Source organism: Carassius gibelio, chromosome A7 (assembly GCF_023724105.1).
Source record: "Carassius gibelio isolate Cgi1373 ecotype wild population from Czech Republic chromosome A7, carGib1.2-hapl.c, whole genome shotgun sequence".
Lineage (NCBI taxonomy): Eukaryota > Metazoa > Chordata > Actinopteri > Cypriniformes > Cyprinidae > Carassius > Carassius gibelio.
In genome coordinates, this window is record NC_068377.1 from 38,736,517 (window position 1) to 38,752,693 (window position 16,177).

Sequence of the window (16,177 nt, forward strand, 5' to 3'; positions counted from 1 at the left end):
CACTTAAGTGGTACTATGTGTAATTTCATAATTCTATTAATTTTAAAATAGAGTTAGTGTTAACATGTGCTTTAGTATGTTCGCCAACACATCAACATAAGTTTGAAAAAGCATGACAAAATGTTTATAAAATATTATGATTAAATATTAAATCTAAGGTAAAACTTTTATTTTTAAATTATTTAAATTTGTACTTAAGTGTGCTAAGAAACAGCCATGAATAAAACTATAAGTACACTTAAGTAACCTTTTATTTAATTAATATTATATTGTCTGCAGGTGCAGTTTAAAAAATATATATACAATTTGAAATGTACTTTCATATAAAACCTATTATTTTACATTATTTAGAAGTGTTCTTAAGTATGTTAAGAAACTCTTTTTTATGTACACTTAAGTAACCCTAAATTTCATCAGTGTTATGCTTTTCATTTGACTGAACTTAAAAGTGAACTTAAGTGTGCTAAGAAACAGTAAGCTTTTATTTCTTTGATATTGTATTTTCTGCAGGTAGTTTTTAAACAATATAGGATTTAAAATGTACTTACGTTTGAAAGCAGTCGTTTTACAGATGTGTCACATTTAATTTCATTAATATTATACTGTCTGCAAGTACAGTTTTTTTACTATACAATGTAACATTTACTTTAAAGTAAAACTTTTAATTTGACTTTATTTATACAATTACTCATGCATATTTAAGTACTTCAAATACACTTAAAATATAATTTTATTTAGAATTTAATATCCTTTTTTCTCTTCCAGTCTTTTACACATAGGCAGTATGTTTTGTGTTTTCTTTTACTTTTACTTTTATTCATAAAAAATATGTAAAGAAGTTATAAAATCCTTGGAGGGTCACTTTTTTTCACACAATAACACTTTGCATCTTTAAAGGGTTATCACCACCCTGTAACTCACAGTAAGTCTTCTCGTCTTCTCGTGGTCTTGTACTGTATTTTTCCCAGCGTGGGGTTAATGGACTGTAATGGATTTTCCTCCTGGGAGGTCTTTAATTTGTCACAGCTCTCACAGTTGGTGAAAAGCTGTGTTGTGTTTGTGAAAGTGCACTGGCGAGGGTTGTTCTCCATCAGGAGTATTTTTAGCATGTGCATGATGATGCATCCGTGTGAATCCACAGACCAACTCAGACGAGAGACAGCGATTGGACAGAGACAGGGCTGCTGTGGAGCCTGATCCTTCCTGGTTAAACCACAGAGAAGGAGAAACGGCCCCCTGAGGCCTGCACACACACACACACACACACACACACACACACACACACACACACACACACACACACGCACGCACACACACACACACACACACACACACACACACTGATGGCACGTCAGAACAAACTTGCAGCTTTATAGGCATATAAAGCATGAAGAAGCAACATTACGCACTTTAAAAACCCCACAGAAGAGTGTTTTTTCCCCTATATTGATGAATTGCTAAAGTCAGATGTGCTGCATGCAGGTTTATATGAGTCTACACTGAGCAGGACTGATGATTGGAGCACTTCTGTGGAAGAAAGCTTTGCTGTGTTGGTCTGGTGTTGCTGTATTCACTCGGGTTGTGGTTTCAGACCTTTGTTTGAAGCGATCAAGTGTGTTTGGTAATTCATTTTGGAAAGTAATTTGATTTAGCTCTAAACCATTTGTGTACAATCACTTGCAAAAAACTCTTTTGATTATTATTTTTTCTATTGTGGTCTAGTATAACGTGGTTCAGAGACAGTATAAGCACAGTTCTCTCTGTGTTTGAGGCTTAGTCACTTTACACATTGGTCTCTTTCTGTTTCATTAAAAAAACGATGTGGTGGAGACATATTGAAAATGATTCCTCCTCTCAGTGAATCACCGTTCTCCAGTAAAGATCGTAGACAGTTATCTGGTCTTCACATTAGCACAACAAAACTAAAAGACCTGGACGTTCATAATGTTGTCATAATGGAACAGGTTTGTTAAAAGAACATATTTCTGGTGGCACTGCAGTTGAGTTTCTCATCATCTGTCTCTCTGTGTTCATTTGTTCTTGCTGTAATTTCTAATTAAGTTCAGTAAAGCCCAGCAGAGTCGTGATGGTCCCGCCGGAATACTTGTGTGTGTGTGTGTGTGTGTGTGTGTGTGTGTGTGTGTGTGTCTGTGTCTGTGTCTCTGTGTGTGTGTGTGTGTGTGTGTGTGTGTGTGTCTGTGTCTCTGTGTCTGTGTGTGTGTGTGTGTCTGTGTCTCTGTGTGTGTGTGTGTGTGTGTGTGTGTGTGTGTGTCTCTCTCTCTCTCTGTGTGTGTGTGTGTGTGTGTGTGTCTCTCTCTGTGTGTGTGTCTCTGTGTGTGTGTGTGTGTGTGTGTGTGTGTCTCTCTCTGTGTGTGTGTGTGTGTGTGTGTCTCTGTGTGTGTGTGTGTTCTCGTTGTTAAGCGGCTGTTTTTTGTGACAGTGTTTTTGATGCATTCTTCTGTTTCAGGACATAGTAACGATCACCATGACGACTGAAATGCAGGATATCTCCATCACAGAGGAGAAGCCTTTACTGCCGGGTCAATCGGACGCTGTGAAGGTCAGACACACAAACACACACACACACACACACACACTTACCTTCTGCTGCCACCTGCTGCATGTTTGAAGACACTCAACATACTCAAGTACAGTATAGTGTCTAAAAAACCCTGGGATCATGATTTGTTTGGATAATTCACACTAACTGATGATCATGAAACAGCTCGAGAGATCTGCATTAATGCACACAATTTCAACGCTGCTTGGCTTTCAGAGAGCCTGCACTAACATGAATGAGCTGTTATTTCTGTATCAGTGATGTTTGCTAAACACACGAGCACACACTCTTGTGTTTCAGACCTGAACGATTGCTCAGGTCGTGTGTGTTTCTGACGAGAGTGTGATTTTCACTTGCTGCTTGACTATAAAACAGGTGGAAAAATCCCACAGGTGCACACTGAAAGATGATTAAACATATTTTGCATGTCAATTAGTTTATATGAAAAACAGCACAGTTGTTTCAGAGACTGTATTTTTTTCATATAATCGTTGGCACAGTTTGATAAAAACCTGACCAGTTAAGGCTGTGAAACTGATACTTTATCTTAGTTTTTCAAAACGTGGTAAAATCATGTTAATGCACACCTTTAAGAGGCTTATTGATTTTTTATTTTATTTTAATTTTTTTGTTACTTTTTATTGATTGCACTGTATCATTTTATTCATTATTTTATTTTATTTCCTTTTTTATTTGTTTTAATACATAACAATTATATGCATGGGTTTGTTAAATAATTGTGTATTCAGTAATCTGCAAGCTGTTTCTTTGAACTGGAACTGAGTTTTTGTGGAGATGCAGAGTAAACGGAGATATTGAGATTGTGTGATTGATTTGATGCAGGACGTGGAGATCGCAGCCCGGATACTTCTGGATCATGGCCAGGTGAGTCACTAATGTGCTGGTAATGGACATGCATGTTTTCATTTTAAACACCATTCACCATTTTTACTGTCTATGATGTATATCAGTAGCTGTTTGTTAAAGTCAGGTTTGGGTCTGGTTTAGGAGGTCACACTTGTCATGTCAGCTGTTCCTTCATCTTTCAGCAGTTATGCAAAAGCATGATTTTATTAAAGGCTGACCTCGTGCTGTGTCTGTGCAGGAACACACTGTGGAGACGTCTCACGGCGTGCTGCACGTCACGGTTCACGGCGCTGGAAACGTCCGCAGACCGGCCATTCTGACCTTCCATGATGTGGGCATGGACAGTAAGTCACTCTCAAACACATTATATTCATACAAAGGAAAAAACAACAATTTTTAAAATATATAAAACAAGCTTTAAAAGCATGTAAAAAAAAATTGTTGTTGTTCTCATAATTACACTTTTAACAGAAAGCAGTAATAAACAGAAATCATTTCTTCAAACCAGTAAACAAAGATTTTAGGGAACCTTCTTGACCAATGGACATTTTAAACCAAGGGTTTCTTTTAAAAAATGTCGATGCCCTAAATATAATGTTCCCTTTGCGATTCTTTCAAATCTTTGAGCATTTCTCTTCTTTTGCTCATCATGGCTAAATGTATTTGATCATAATACAGTATTTTTCTGAATTAAAGAAGAGCATTTATTTGAAATGGGGATCTTTTGTACAATTGTAAATGTCACTTTATCATTTAATGTCACTTTATGTGCACTTTAATGCATCCTTGCTGAATAAAATTATTAATTTCTTATTTAAAAAACTTACTTACACTAAACATTTGAAAGTATTATGGTTTTCTAAAAATATTAAGCAGCAAAATAGGCTTTCAGCATCAATAACTCAGCAGCAAATTATTATGATTTCTGAAGATCATGTGTGTGTGTGTGTGTGAATTTTTATTTTGGAAAGAAAATCATTTCCTTAGGTTGGTCTGTTTGGAGATTAGATGTGATAAAAGTATCAGTTTAATATAGTAGTAAGGTTTATGATTGACCTTGACAACTTCATCGAAATCACGAGAAGAACAGTGAATTTAAAGTCAGGTTGTTTATATGTATTCACCACAGCAAGTAGGGGGCACTGTTTCCAATTTGCTTCTGCAAGTTCAAGGCAAAAACAAGTTTTATGTTGTATAACAAAAAATATTTTTATGTTTTGAATTTGAGGTTTTTAACATTTTAAATAGATTTATTAGCAAAGCCTAAAGATGATGTGATACATATTTATAAAATATCAGATTAAAGTTTGACAAATGTGAATTAAAGTACATTTTCAAAAACAAAATCACAGAATTTGAGTTCATTATATGCAACAAAGTCACAGAATAATGTTAATTTGCCTGTTTAGTTTTTGAGAATTACACTGCAATCCTTGAATGTGCATCTTTCCTGACAGAAATGCTTCAATATGTTGTGCTGTCAAAAACAAGTGTGAAACTGTTTTTACAACATTGACACCAGCATTTGCTCCAGTGTAACAAACACAACTGTTGAAGCTGTTTTTAAAACTAAGTCTCTTCTGCTCTTCTGCTCACCAGGGCTGCATTTATCTCATAAAAATTAAATATTATTACAAGTTTTCTAAGTGAATATCTGCTAAACTGTAATTTATTTCTGTGATGCATTTCAGCATAATTCCTAGTCAAACAAAATATGTATGTACAGGTATATATATATATATATATATACAGGTGCTGGTCATATAATTAGAATATCATCAAAAAAGATGACTTATTTCACCAATTCCATTCAACAAGTGAAACTTGTATATTATATTCATTCATTACACATGGAGATCAGGGTCCGGAGGAAGACAGGAGAGGCACACAATCCACATTGCTTGAGGTCCAGTGTAAAGTTTCCACAGTCAGTGATGGTTTGTGGGGCCATGTCATCTGCTGGTGTTGGTCCACTGTGTTTTCTGAGGTGAAAGGTCAACACGTGTACCAGGAAGTTTTAGAGCATTTCATTTTCCAACAGGACTTGACACCTACACACAGTGCCAAAGCTTCCAGTACCTGGTTTAAGGACCATGGTATCCCTGTTCTTAATTGGCCAGCAAACTCGCCTGACCTTAACCCAATAGAAAATCTATGGGCTATTGTGAAGAGGAATATATATATTCCAGAATATACCAGAATCAAGAATGCAGAAGAGCTGAAGGCCACTATCAGAGCAACCTGGTCTCTCATAACATCAGTCTGTGTGTAATGAATTCATATAATATACAAGTTTCACTTTTTGAATGGAATTAGTGAAATCAACTTTTTTGATGATATTCTAATTATACGACCAGCACGTATGTGTGTGTGTGTGTGTGTATATGTGTATTTATTTGAGATTCTGCCCTAGAAAACAAAGAGACGTGATTTCACAAAAGAACAGATACATTAATGAATTTGACAGGTGCTTTTATTTAAAGAGATTTACACTACATTTAAAAGCTGCACATTTGATCATAACACCATATTGTTCTTTATTAAGAAATCTTTCATTGAGAAGCCTCTGGAATCACATCCAGTTTAAACATGCGTGTATCATAGGAAAAATATAATTAATAAAGATGTCTACTCGGTGCTTGAGAAAACTCTGCCTGTGGTCTGCAGATCTGACCTCTTCGGGGCGGACCAGTGTTACGTTGTCTCTCGTAGTGCACAGGCAAACATCGGTTTTCAATGACCTCACAAGCAACAACCACGTAATATTCACCATGATGAAGTCTATTAACTTCACAACGTCCATTTCTCAAAAAGCTTTCAACAATGTACACTGTGAATCTTCTCCTACTGATGCACAAGTTTCCTCTGTCTCTGACGCCTCGTCCGTTGCAGATTCTCTTAATGCTATTGATGTCGTTTTTATGGAGGAAGGATTGTATAGTAGTAGTTCTGCCGCAAAGATTCGTTCTCGTGAGATAATCTGCCCAGGCGCTTGTCCGTCTGGTGTTGAACTGACGCGAGAGAATGTGTCTCTGTTTAAAATGATTATATGCGTTGTTATTCTGAGATCTCTGGCAGGGATGTGCCCAGTTAGAAGAAATGTCTGAAAACATCTCCAGTTGATCGTTGCTGAAACTGACATTATTCAGTCCATCACTGAGTGTGAAAGAGAGCAAGAGCAAAACCACCGCTCTCATCCTGGAAACAGGAAAGTGACTGACATTTAGAGATTCACAGTTAGTTAAAAGAGTTAAAAATAGAGCAAACACAAACCATACAATAAAGCCAAAAAAGCAGTTATGTGGCCAAACACACCAATATCATTCACATACGTAGACTGGTTCCTCAATTCATTCTAGTCTCAAAGACCAGTATTCATAGCTTCATAACGTTTCTTATGTATGTAGCACATTTACAAAAGACAAGATGTACATGTTATATTCTCAGGGCTTTATGGAAGTGATTCAAATTTGTTGATATTTTACAATCATCTTTTCACAACATTTGTGAAAATCGGTGAATCTCTTCTTGTTTTGTTGAAAATTGGACAATATGGTTTATGATTGACCTTGAAAAATCTCAATACTCATAGAAATACAGTTTCCAATATAATACAATATGATAGAAAATAATATCATATCATATCATATCATATCATATCATATCATATCATATCATATCATATATTCCAGTGATAAAATGTTTTTCCGTTCATTATGGTTTATACCATATTTATTCATTATTGCCAGTAAATCATCACATTGCTTCTGTAAGCTTATGCTACGCTAACTATGATCAATAGCAAATATCATGTTTTTAACTTTGGCATGATGATTTATTTTTTTTCTTCAGCATAGTCGAAGATGATCTTAGATAAATTTATAACACATCATACTTAAGCGGTACGGCGAGTTTAGAAAAAGTCATATTCAACAAAATTCAAAGTGGTGAAGAATTTGGATTCTGGTCTGTTTGGTTCAGAAAAGTCATTATTTTAATAGTTAATTAGTACTAACACATCACCAGTGTTTCACTGCTAAACATATTTTACAGATTTTTTTAACTAATTACAATCCTTATGACCATACATATTCACATCATACATAAAACCGGTATCGGAGTATATCTGAGCATATTAATACAACATAACATAAACCAAAGTCAGAGAATGATGTGTGTTTACCTGTTCATTAGAGCGACTGTCTAGATGAGTCTCTTGCTCTTCAGTATTGTGTGCTGTGAAAGAATAAGAGCGTGTGAAGTTGCTTTAACAAGGTTTCTTCCCATGTGAATCGTTTGTGTGTTTGACGTCAGCATTTACCGCACGGTCTAACTCAAACTAAAGCTTTTAAAAGAAGCTTCATATCTTGATGCAAAGGGTCCTTAGCAAAATACTGAACTATATGGTACTATAATAAAATTATAGTCAAACTTATCAGATGCATATTATATATATATTTAAGATCCTTCATTATCTAAACTGTTTACGTTTTAACCACATTTGTACTGAATTCAGATTTACTCTTGTGTTGTTCTTGAGCTCGTGTGAATTAAAGGACTGATGTGGATAAGGTTGAAAAGAAGCAAGAGTGGAAATGCACTCTTGATTGTTTTTGCTTCTTTCCGTTATGCAAAATGTATTGGCATTTATGCTTCTTTGAGATTCTGCCTTTAGGAAATTCACATTAAAATAAATTGAAGTGATGTGTTTTTATGAAAAGCCACATGTGAGAAGTTGTGCGGGTCTGACAGAATGAGACTTCGGACGTGATGAAGAAATGAAAAGCATAGCTTGTTTCTCAAAGATAATCAGAATGATTTCACAAAAGAACAGATGCATTCATGCATTTGGGAGATTTTATTCAAAGCGACATTGCTTTCGAGCCATACATTTGATCAGTTCATTTTATAATACTGCGTAATGCAAATAAATCGGAAACATTTCTTGAATTATATCACTTAAGCATGCATGTGGCATAGCAACATTTTTAATGAATGCAGCATTTCAAGCCCCACTGTGATAAAATCAAATCATGCTGTATAATAGCAAGGGTATGGCTTCTTGTTCTTTTCAATGTGTTGGTCATGAAAGTGCACAGGTACATGCAGGTCTTTATCGCATTCAACAATTACATGATATTTGGCTGTAGTACATCTGAATTTGCACCCCAATTCTAACATCTTTGGTGTACTGTTTTCACTTTTAATATTGAACACTTGGAAGAGATTATTACTTTTGTAATAGTTATCTTTTGTTTTAGTACCAGAGCTTTTGCAGATTTGTTTTATATTTTCTTCACTGTCATTAATGAAGGATTGTACTGGAGTCCTACCACAGAGACCATTGTTCATTAGGTGTTTCTCCCAAGCATTTTCATCATCAGTTTGGAAACCAGATGGGAGAATATGTTTTTTCTTGAACTCAGCGTATCGGTCGTTGTTCTGTCGATCCGCTGCGTCACTCAGAGCCAGAATGAAGAGGAGCGAGAGAAGAGCCTCTGATCTCATCCTAACAACAAGAGAAAGAACATTTAGTTAGACATCGAGTAAGAGAGCAAACATCAAAAGCGAGATGTGTTGGGGAAGTTACTCTATCAAGTCATCTTAATTATTGACTGTTTAGGTCATTTGAAAGCCTTATTAACCAGTCACCCATTGCTATTCTCATAGGAGCATGATAAAAATGCTCATGTAAAAGAACAATCTCAGACAAACTTGGATGTTTTTGCATCTGAAGTCTTCATATATAGCCCTCGTGTTTCTCTTGTGCTTTGTGAGTTGTTAACAGTATTGTTCCCGCTCTGCTTGTGTTTCTGTTCTCATTGTTTCTTGTTCTTTGTTTATTTCATCACTAATTAAAATATCTGCACGTAGATCCTCACCTCCAGTCCCCGCAACATACTACAAGTGTACAGAATCACATTACCTAGCCATTTCTTCATTTTAACACTAGGTATATTTTACATGAACAAATAAATAAGTATTCAACTTTACATGTGTCAGACTGAAAAATATCGAAGCCTGTTTCGCTACTTAATAAAAAAAAAAAAAAAAAAAAAGGTTAATGGGGACTTTTTACCTCACAATTCTGACTTCATAACTCACAATTGGGAGATATAAACTTGCAAATGCAAGAAATAAAATAAAACATCTGAATTGTGACTATATCTTGCAATTGTGACTTTATTTCTTATAATTGCGAGTTATAAAGTCAGAATTGTGAGATATACTGTAAACTTGCTGGTTAAAAAAAAGACAGCACTGCGAGTTTATATCTTGCAATTCTGACTTTATAAATCGCAATTTTGACTTAATTACTCACAGTTTTGTGTTATAAAGTCAGAATTCCAAGATATGAACTTGAAATAAAAAATAAAATCGTCAGAATATTGTGATAAAAAGTCAAAATTTCCTTGTTTTATCTTGTATTCAGTGGCGGAAAGGGGCTTCCTTAGGAAAATACATGATTACCAAGTAAACAAACATGGACAACATTACAGTGGTGATGCTAATTCTGGTAAACCAGTTCTTTCTGACAGTTCGGTTCAATTAACTGGTAAAAAAAAATATATATATATATATATATTCATCAGTTCATGCAAGATTGCAAAGCACGCGTAGTTCTGCAAGACGTCTGTTAAAGATGGCTTCATCTGGAAAGCGTCTGCTCTGGACAAACTTTTGATAGATGTCTCTAAGATTTCAGTTTTAGATTCATTCTAAATCATAAACATCTTAAAAACATCATATAAACCTGTTTAACATCTGATAGGAAACGTGCTATAGACGTATTACAGATGAGCAAACACTCAAATAGACATCTCCGAGATGTACGTGTGCTATCAGGGTTGACATCACTAAGCATTTATTTTCTCAGTATTATTATATCACTGAAACATTCGAATAAAGTTATTTGTGTGAATGCATATTGCAGATTATTGTCTTTCATTCAAGTTAATGATGTTCGCTGTTTCATTCGCTGATCCTTCGTGTCGGATATGACAAACCAATATAATACATCTTGAATACGTTTCATAAAACCTTGCACTTACGGCATGTGTTACGGACAAACATGCACAAACACGGGTGTGTTTGGCATGTCATATAATATATAATAATCTGTATCAATAATCTGTATGCACAATAATTGCAAAAATAAAAAAAAAATAGGTCTGTTTAATAAAAAGAATATGCATATTTTCAGTCGTTTTGATTATTATTAAATAAGCTAGCATTGCGCATCAAGTCCTTGGTGATAACATGCATGTGCATTATGTCAGAAAATCACTCGTCAGAGTCCTTGGTAATCGACTTTGATAGTTGTTCTAACTTTTTTGTTTGGTTGTTTTTCAACTCTGAACTAAAGTTTGATTCATTTTGATCTGTGAATCCGCTCGACCAGTTACTTCAGACGACCAGCTCAAAATAATGATATTTGTTCAAGACTTTATTAAAGTACATTAATAAAACAACTATAGATTATATCCTTTTTTTTCAGTGTTTTAGTCATTTGTACTGAATGCAGATTTACCTTTGTGTTGTTCTTGAGCTGGTGTGAATGAAAGAGTCTGGAAGATCTGAAAGTGTCTGAGACGCTCACTGGACTGATATTTATTGATGTGAAAAGAGGCAGGTGTGAAAATACACACAGTTTCTTGGAAATCCCCCACTAAAACATTTCTTTCAGCATGAATGTTGCTGTATCTAATAATAATATAGATGGTTTAGAGTCAGCTCAGCTCATCATGCTGAAGGACATGAGCTCTTCACACTTCCTCCATGTGGTTAGCACTTGATGAGTGTGTTCAGCGTCCAAACTGAGACTAAGTGCAACACATAAACACATGAGACATCTACTGCTGTATTAGCTAGAAGTTTCTTTAATTGCAAGTTCATCAGAAGCCAGTCATGAACGTAATCATCACTCTCCAGAGAACTGAACCTGGAGAAATATATAATTAATGGCAACTGAACAACTGATTCGACTAAAGTTGTGCAGTTCATTCAGATATGAGTTTTATGAACATGTCCAGTGATTCATTAATAAGTTTCATTAATAAGGTTTTAATAATAGTAATAATGATAATAATAAATTGAAATAAATAACAAAAATCCATAAAAACACATTTTACTATTTCAATAAGAACAGTACATTTTTGGAAAATGACAATGAATCTGTATAAGTTGATGAATTGTCATAAAAAAAAAAAAAATGATGTTGCCTCTTCCTTATTGTTTAAGGTTATATTGGTGGTCTTTGGAAGTTTACATTTCTTTTTAATGATTGTTTTTATTGTTTTATCCTTTTTGTTTGTCTTATTAGTTGCGTGACAACTGTGAAGTTTCAAATATGCTTTAAATAAATGAATGAAGTCATAAGAAGCGTGATGTGTGTAATGGTGTGTGTATGTTCATATACTGTATATTCTCCATGTTTCAGCTTATCTTTATAAAACTGAAAGGAGTTCTGATTTCTCTAGTCATCATGGGCCCTCAACATTGTGCTGTTAATCAAGAAACGTAACCTTTTTTTGTAAATAACGAAATGATTAAATGCTAATGTTTGTGTTTGTGTGTCTCTGTCAGGTAAGAGCTGCTTCTCCACCCTGTTTAAGTTTGAGGAGATGCAGGAGATCGTGAAGAACTTTACTGTGGTCCACGTGGATGCTCCGGGACAAGAGGAGGGTGCAGCCATGTACCCTGCAGGGTACGAGCCATGTGTTCTTTACACTTCACAGCGTTTCAGTAAGACTCATCTGAACGCTTCTGAGCCGACATTACATTCATAAGCTCAAATGAATCGCCTGTGATTGGTTTAATGCCACTGAAACACTGAAAAGTTTTCAGCCAAAGCGTGAACGCAGATTTGAGTTGAGCAGCCGATGATAATCCTATCGGTGTGAGCGTATGCAAACTTGTGTGTGTGTGGGAGCGTGTGTGTGTGTGTGTGTGTGTGTGTGTGTGCTCTTGTTTTTGTATCATATCAGGACACAACTCTGTATAATGTCATGGGTATGACACAGGTATTAGAAGGAGAGGGTGACTTATGAGGACATAACCCATGTCCCCATTTTTCAAAACGCTTATAAATCATACAGACTGTGTTTTTTCAATAAAGTAAAATTGCACAAAGTTTCCTGTGAGGGTTAGGGTTAGGTGTAGGGCCATTGAATATACAGTTTGTACAGTATAAAAACCATTACACCTATGGGATGAACACACTTTACACAAAAACAAGCGTGTGCGGGTATGTGTGTGTGTGTGTGTGCATGTGCATGTGCGCGTGTACTTGTGTGTGTGTGTTGATGTATGTGTGTGTGTGTGCATGTGTGTGTGTGTTGATGTATGTGTGTGTGTGCATGTGTGTGTGTGTGTGTGTGTGTGTGTTGATGTGTGTTTGTGCGCGCATGTGTGTGTGTGTGTGCATGTGTGTGTGTGTTGATGTATGTGTGTGTGTGCATGTGTGTGTGTGTGTGTGTATGTGTGTGTGTGTGTATGTGTGTGTGTGTGCATGTGTGTGTGTGTGTGTGCGTGTGTGCGCGAGTGCGATTGCGATCGCTGATAACTTTGTGTGAAAATTTGAAAAAAAAGTGACAAATATAAATGCATTAAATGGCGTTTGACACCCGTCAAAGTGTCTCCAGAAGGTGTTAGTGGTCTGAATTATTTTGTGTTTGATGCAGATTGTGACTCAGAGACCTTATTTTCATGCTTTCACATGTCCACAGGCCGCTGTGTCTCATGTTAAGAGTCCTAAATTGTCTTATTTTCCTCTAACAGATACCAGTATGCAACTATGGATCAGATCTCTGATATGCTTCCAGCGGTCCTGCAGTATTTTAAGTGAGTTAAACAAGTTACTGGATGTTTACATTTTCATTAATGACACTTTACAGATATATATATATATATGACAGAAGTTGTTATGTTGATGTGATTCAGTGCTGATTACTTTCCTCTGGTGTAGTTTCCGTACAATCATCGGTGTAGGAGTTGGAGCTGGCGCTTACATACTGTCCAAGTTCACTGTGAGTCACTCACCTGAGCGCCACATCACCCTGATCACATGCTGTGACCCGTCATATATTTGGGGTTTTAGTCTTTGAATTAAGTTAAGGTTTAGTTTCTTTCTCTTGAACACAAAACAATTAAAGTATAGGTTTTTATTTAAATATTTATTTTTTAACTGCAACAATATGTTAAAACACAACAGTATAACACAAGCAGACACCCAGAGACTGAATTTCGCCCTCTGCTGGCCAAAAAACACACCGAGGCATTAAATATTATTTCACTTTTTAAAACTTCAGACTTTAGACTTTTTAAATATAGAGTACAAATGAGAAACTCTTAAAATAATCTCCATCAGCTGTTCTTCTTTGATGGAGATGTCACAATGCTCATCACCATTCATTTAAATGTTGCTTTATTAACAAAGGAGAACTGCATCGCTGCCTTAGATTTGGTTAAAAAGGAAGTTAGCATCATTTTGCAGTGTTTTGAACAGAAGAACGCCTCTGATGCCTTCAGATTGTGTAGATGTTTAGTGTCTTTATACTGACCGAGCGCTGCTTTCGTCCTCTCTCTCTCACAGCTGAGTAACCCTGAGGCCGTGGAGGGGCTTGTTCTGGTCAATGTGGACACAAACGCTCGAGGCTGGATGGACTGGGCAGCACAGAAGGTCTGGCAGACGTCTGATTCATTATACATACATATAACAATCAGTGTGTATCAGAAAATGACTCCAATGGCTTGTGTTTGTTCTGCAGCTCTCCAACCTGACGTCTTCCCTCTCAGACCAAATCCTGAGCCACCTCTTCAGTCAGGTGTGTGTTTCTCTCTATGTGTGTGTGTGTGTGTGTGTGTTAGAGAGGTATATATGTACGGGAGGGCTTCTGATCAAGCTTATGTAGAATCAAGTATTCCAGAGGACTGTGTAATAATTGTGTATAATTCCAATCCATTATAAAGACGACGGTGTGTTAAAGGATGAATACTGATATGTTGTGTGTTTTCAGGAAGAGCTGTCTGCAAACACAGAGCTCATTCAGACTCACAGAGAGAGAATCTCTAAAGCACCAAACCTCATCAACATCGAACTCTTCTGGAAGAGCTACCAGGGGTAAAATCACACGCACGCACGGGATTAAACTATGTTTTACACATGCACCGCCGTATGCCTCTGTCTGTTTAAGTGTTTTATTAGGAGGGATGCAGCATGCATGATAGAAACACAATGAAAGAAATGCAGTTTATGCACCGTGATAATCAAACTTTTATGTTTTTCTTTTTGTCTCACAGTCGTAGAGATCTGAACATCGAGAGGAATAACACATTCAAGTAAGAATGATCAAAGATAAAGCCGTTCTCTAGTCTATTATACATGTTTCTCTTGTGATGTCTCCACGTGTCTGTGTTTCTCAGGTGTCCTGTGATGCTGGTGGTCGGAGATCAGGCTCCATACGAGGAAGCAGCTGTGAGTCTTTATATCAGTCAAAACCTCAGAAACCCACAGGATTGTTCTGATGCACATCTGTTTCTGTCCACTAGGTGGAGTGCAACAGCAAACTAGATCCAACTACCACCTCCTTCCTCAAGGTTTGCCCTTCACCTGTCTCTCATGTGCCTTTTATCAATTATGCAAACATATGATAAAAAGAAGAGCCAGAATAAGCACAAATCAGGTGTATTTGTACTTTAACTCTCTGGGTTGTTTTCATTCAGATGGCTGATGCCGGCGGGATGCCACAGCTGACTCAGGTAAGTCACATCAAAGTATTATTATATAGCAATAAAATGTATTTATTCAGATGAATCCTGTGCAGTGTGTAAATGAAATGTGTGTCTCTCCAGCCCAGCAAACTGACAGAAGCGTTTAAGTACTTCATTCAAGGCATGGGATACAGTAAGTGACTCGAGAGCATGTTATTATTGAGAAACAGCACAAAAAACTAGGAAACACAAAATATGAAATATAAAATCTAACTAATTACATCATCACTTAAAAGTATGAGTTCAGTAAGAAATCAGTACTTTTACTCAGTAAGGTTGCAAACAATAGTAAAAACATTTGACAAAATATTTGTATTTCAAATAAATGCTCTTAAAAATGTAGTTTCCACAAAATAAAGCAAATAAAAATTTTATGAAATCAGAAATGTTTTTTGAGCAGCAAAACAGCATATGATTTTTTTTTTTTTTTTTTTTTTTACCATTTGGGGAGCTGTAATGGTGTCCTTTAGAAAAGGGGGCATGGCCAAATGTGAGCAGAAGTCTATAGATCCTAAATGAAAACTCAGAACTTCATGAAACTAAGTGAGCACTTGAGACAGATGAGTCTGAACAAGCTTGCAAAGTTTTATGGAGATCGGACCATAGGTGGCGCTGTATATCAGAATAGTTTCTGGAGGATCATGTGACAGGGGCATCAATTTCCTCCAGCAGTGGGGGGCAATAAACATACATTGTGTCAAGAGCAATCTTTGAAGGGGACTCAAAAAATACAGCTAAAATTGTACTTGAAAGGACAAGCTTACACAGCCTTACTACTGTTAGCACAGCTTTATTAGAGGACTTCAAGCTGTTGTGGGTTAGGGTTAGGGTTAGGGTTAGGGTTACGGTTAGCTATTGGTAACATAATGGAGTAATCGAAGAAAAAAACAAAACAAAACATTGGAACCGTATGTATGAAAGCGAAAATAATCAGTTCATCTGATGTTTAAGTGAATAAAATAGCCTTGACAGTCGAGT

The 16,177-nt window shown here is 36.2% G+C and overlaps 1 protein-coding gene and 1 long non-coding RNA gene across 3 annotated transcripts in view; one reads left to right on the forward strand and one right to left on the reverse strand.

The window, feature by feature from the left end:
* The window catches only part of LOC128017799 (protein NDRG2), a 30,832-nt gene that overhangs the window by 10,239 nt on the left and 4,416 nt on the right, over positions 1-16,177 (forward strand). The window contains exons 2-15 of the mRNA XM_052603359.1: positions 2,468-2,560; positions 3,404-3,445; positions 3,666-3,771; positions 12,014-12,134; positions 13,208-13,270; positions 13,395-13,455; positions 14,022-14,108; positions 14,197-14,253; positions 14,446-14,549; positions 14,729-14,767; positions 14,852-14,903; positions 14,978-15,025; positions 15,152-15,187; positions 15,281-15,332. Coding sequence (XP_052459319.1) covers positions 2,486-2,560; positions 3,404-3,445; positions 3,666-3,771; positions 12,014-12,134; positions 13,208-13,270; positions 13,395-13,455; positions 14,022-14,108; positions 14,197-14,253; positions 14,446-14,549; positions 14,729-14,767; positions 14,852-14,903; positions 14,978-15,025; positions 15,152-15,187; positions 15,281-15,332 — 943 coding nt within the window. The 5' untranslated portion in view covers positions 2,468-2,485. The remainder of the gene's footprint in view (positions 1-2,467; positions 2,561-3,403; positions 3,446-3,665; positions 3,772-12,013; positions 12,135-13,207; positions 13,271-13,394; positions 13,456-14,021; positions 14,109-14,196; positions 14,254-14,445; positions 14,550-14,728; positions 14,768-14,851; positions 14,904-14,977; positions 15,026-15,151; positions 15,188-15,280; positions 15,333-16,177) is intronic.
* Positions 5,879-11,197, reverse strand: LOC128017825 (uncharacterized). Of its 2 annotated transcripts, none has more exons than XR_008184522.1 (3): positions 10,959-11,197; positions 7,611-8,936; positions 5,879-6,643 (listed from the first exon to the last, which is right to left on the reverse strand). It is a non-coding gene; the product is annotated as an uncharacterized LOC128017825 (long non-coding RNA). The 2 variants fall into 2 exon arrangements; XR_008184521.1 differs by having other exon boundaries at positions 5,880-6,625; positions 10,959-11,196.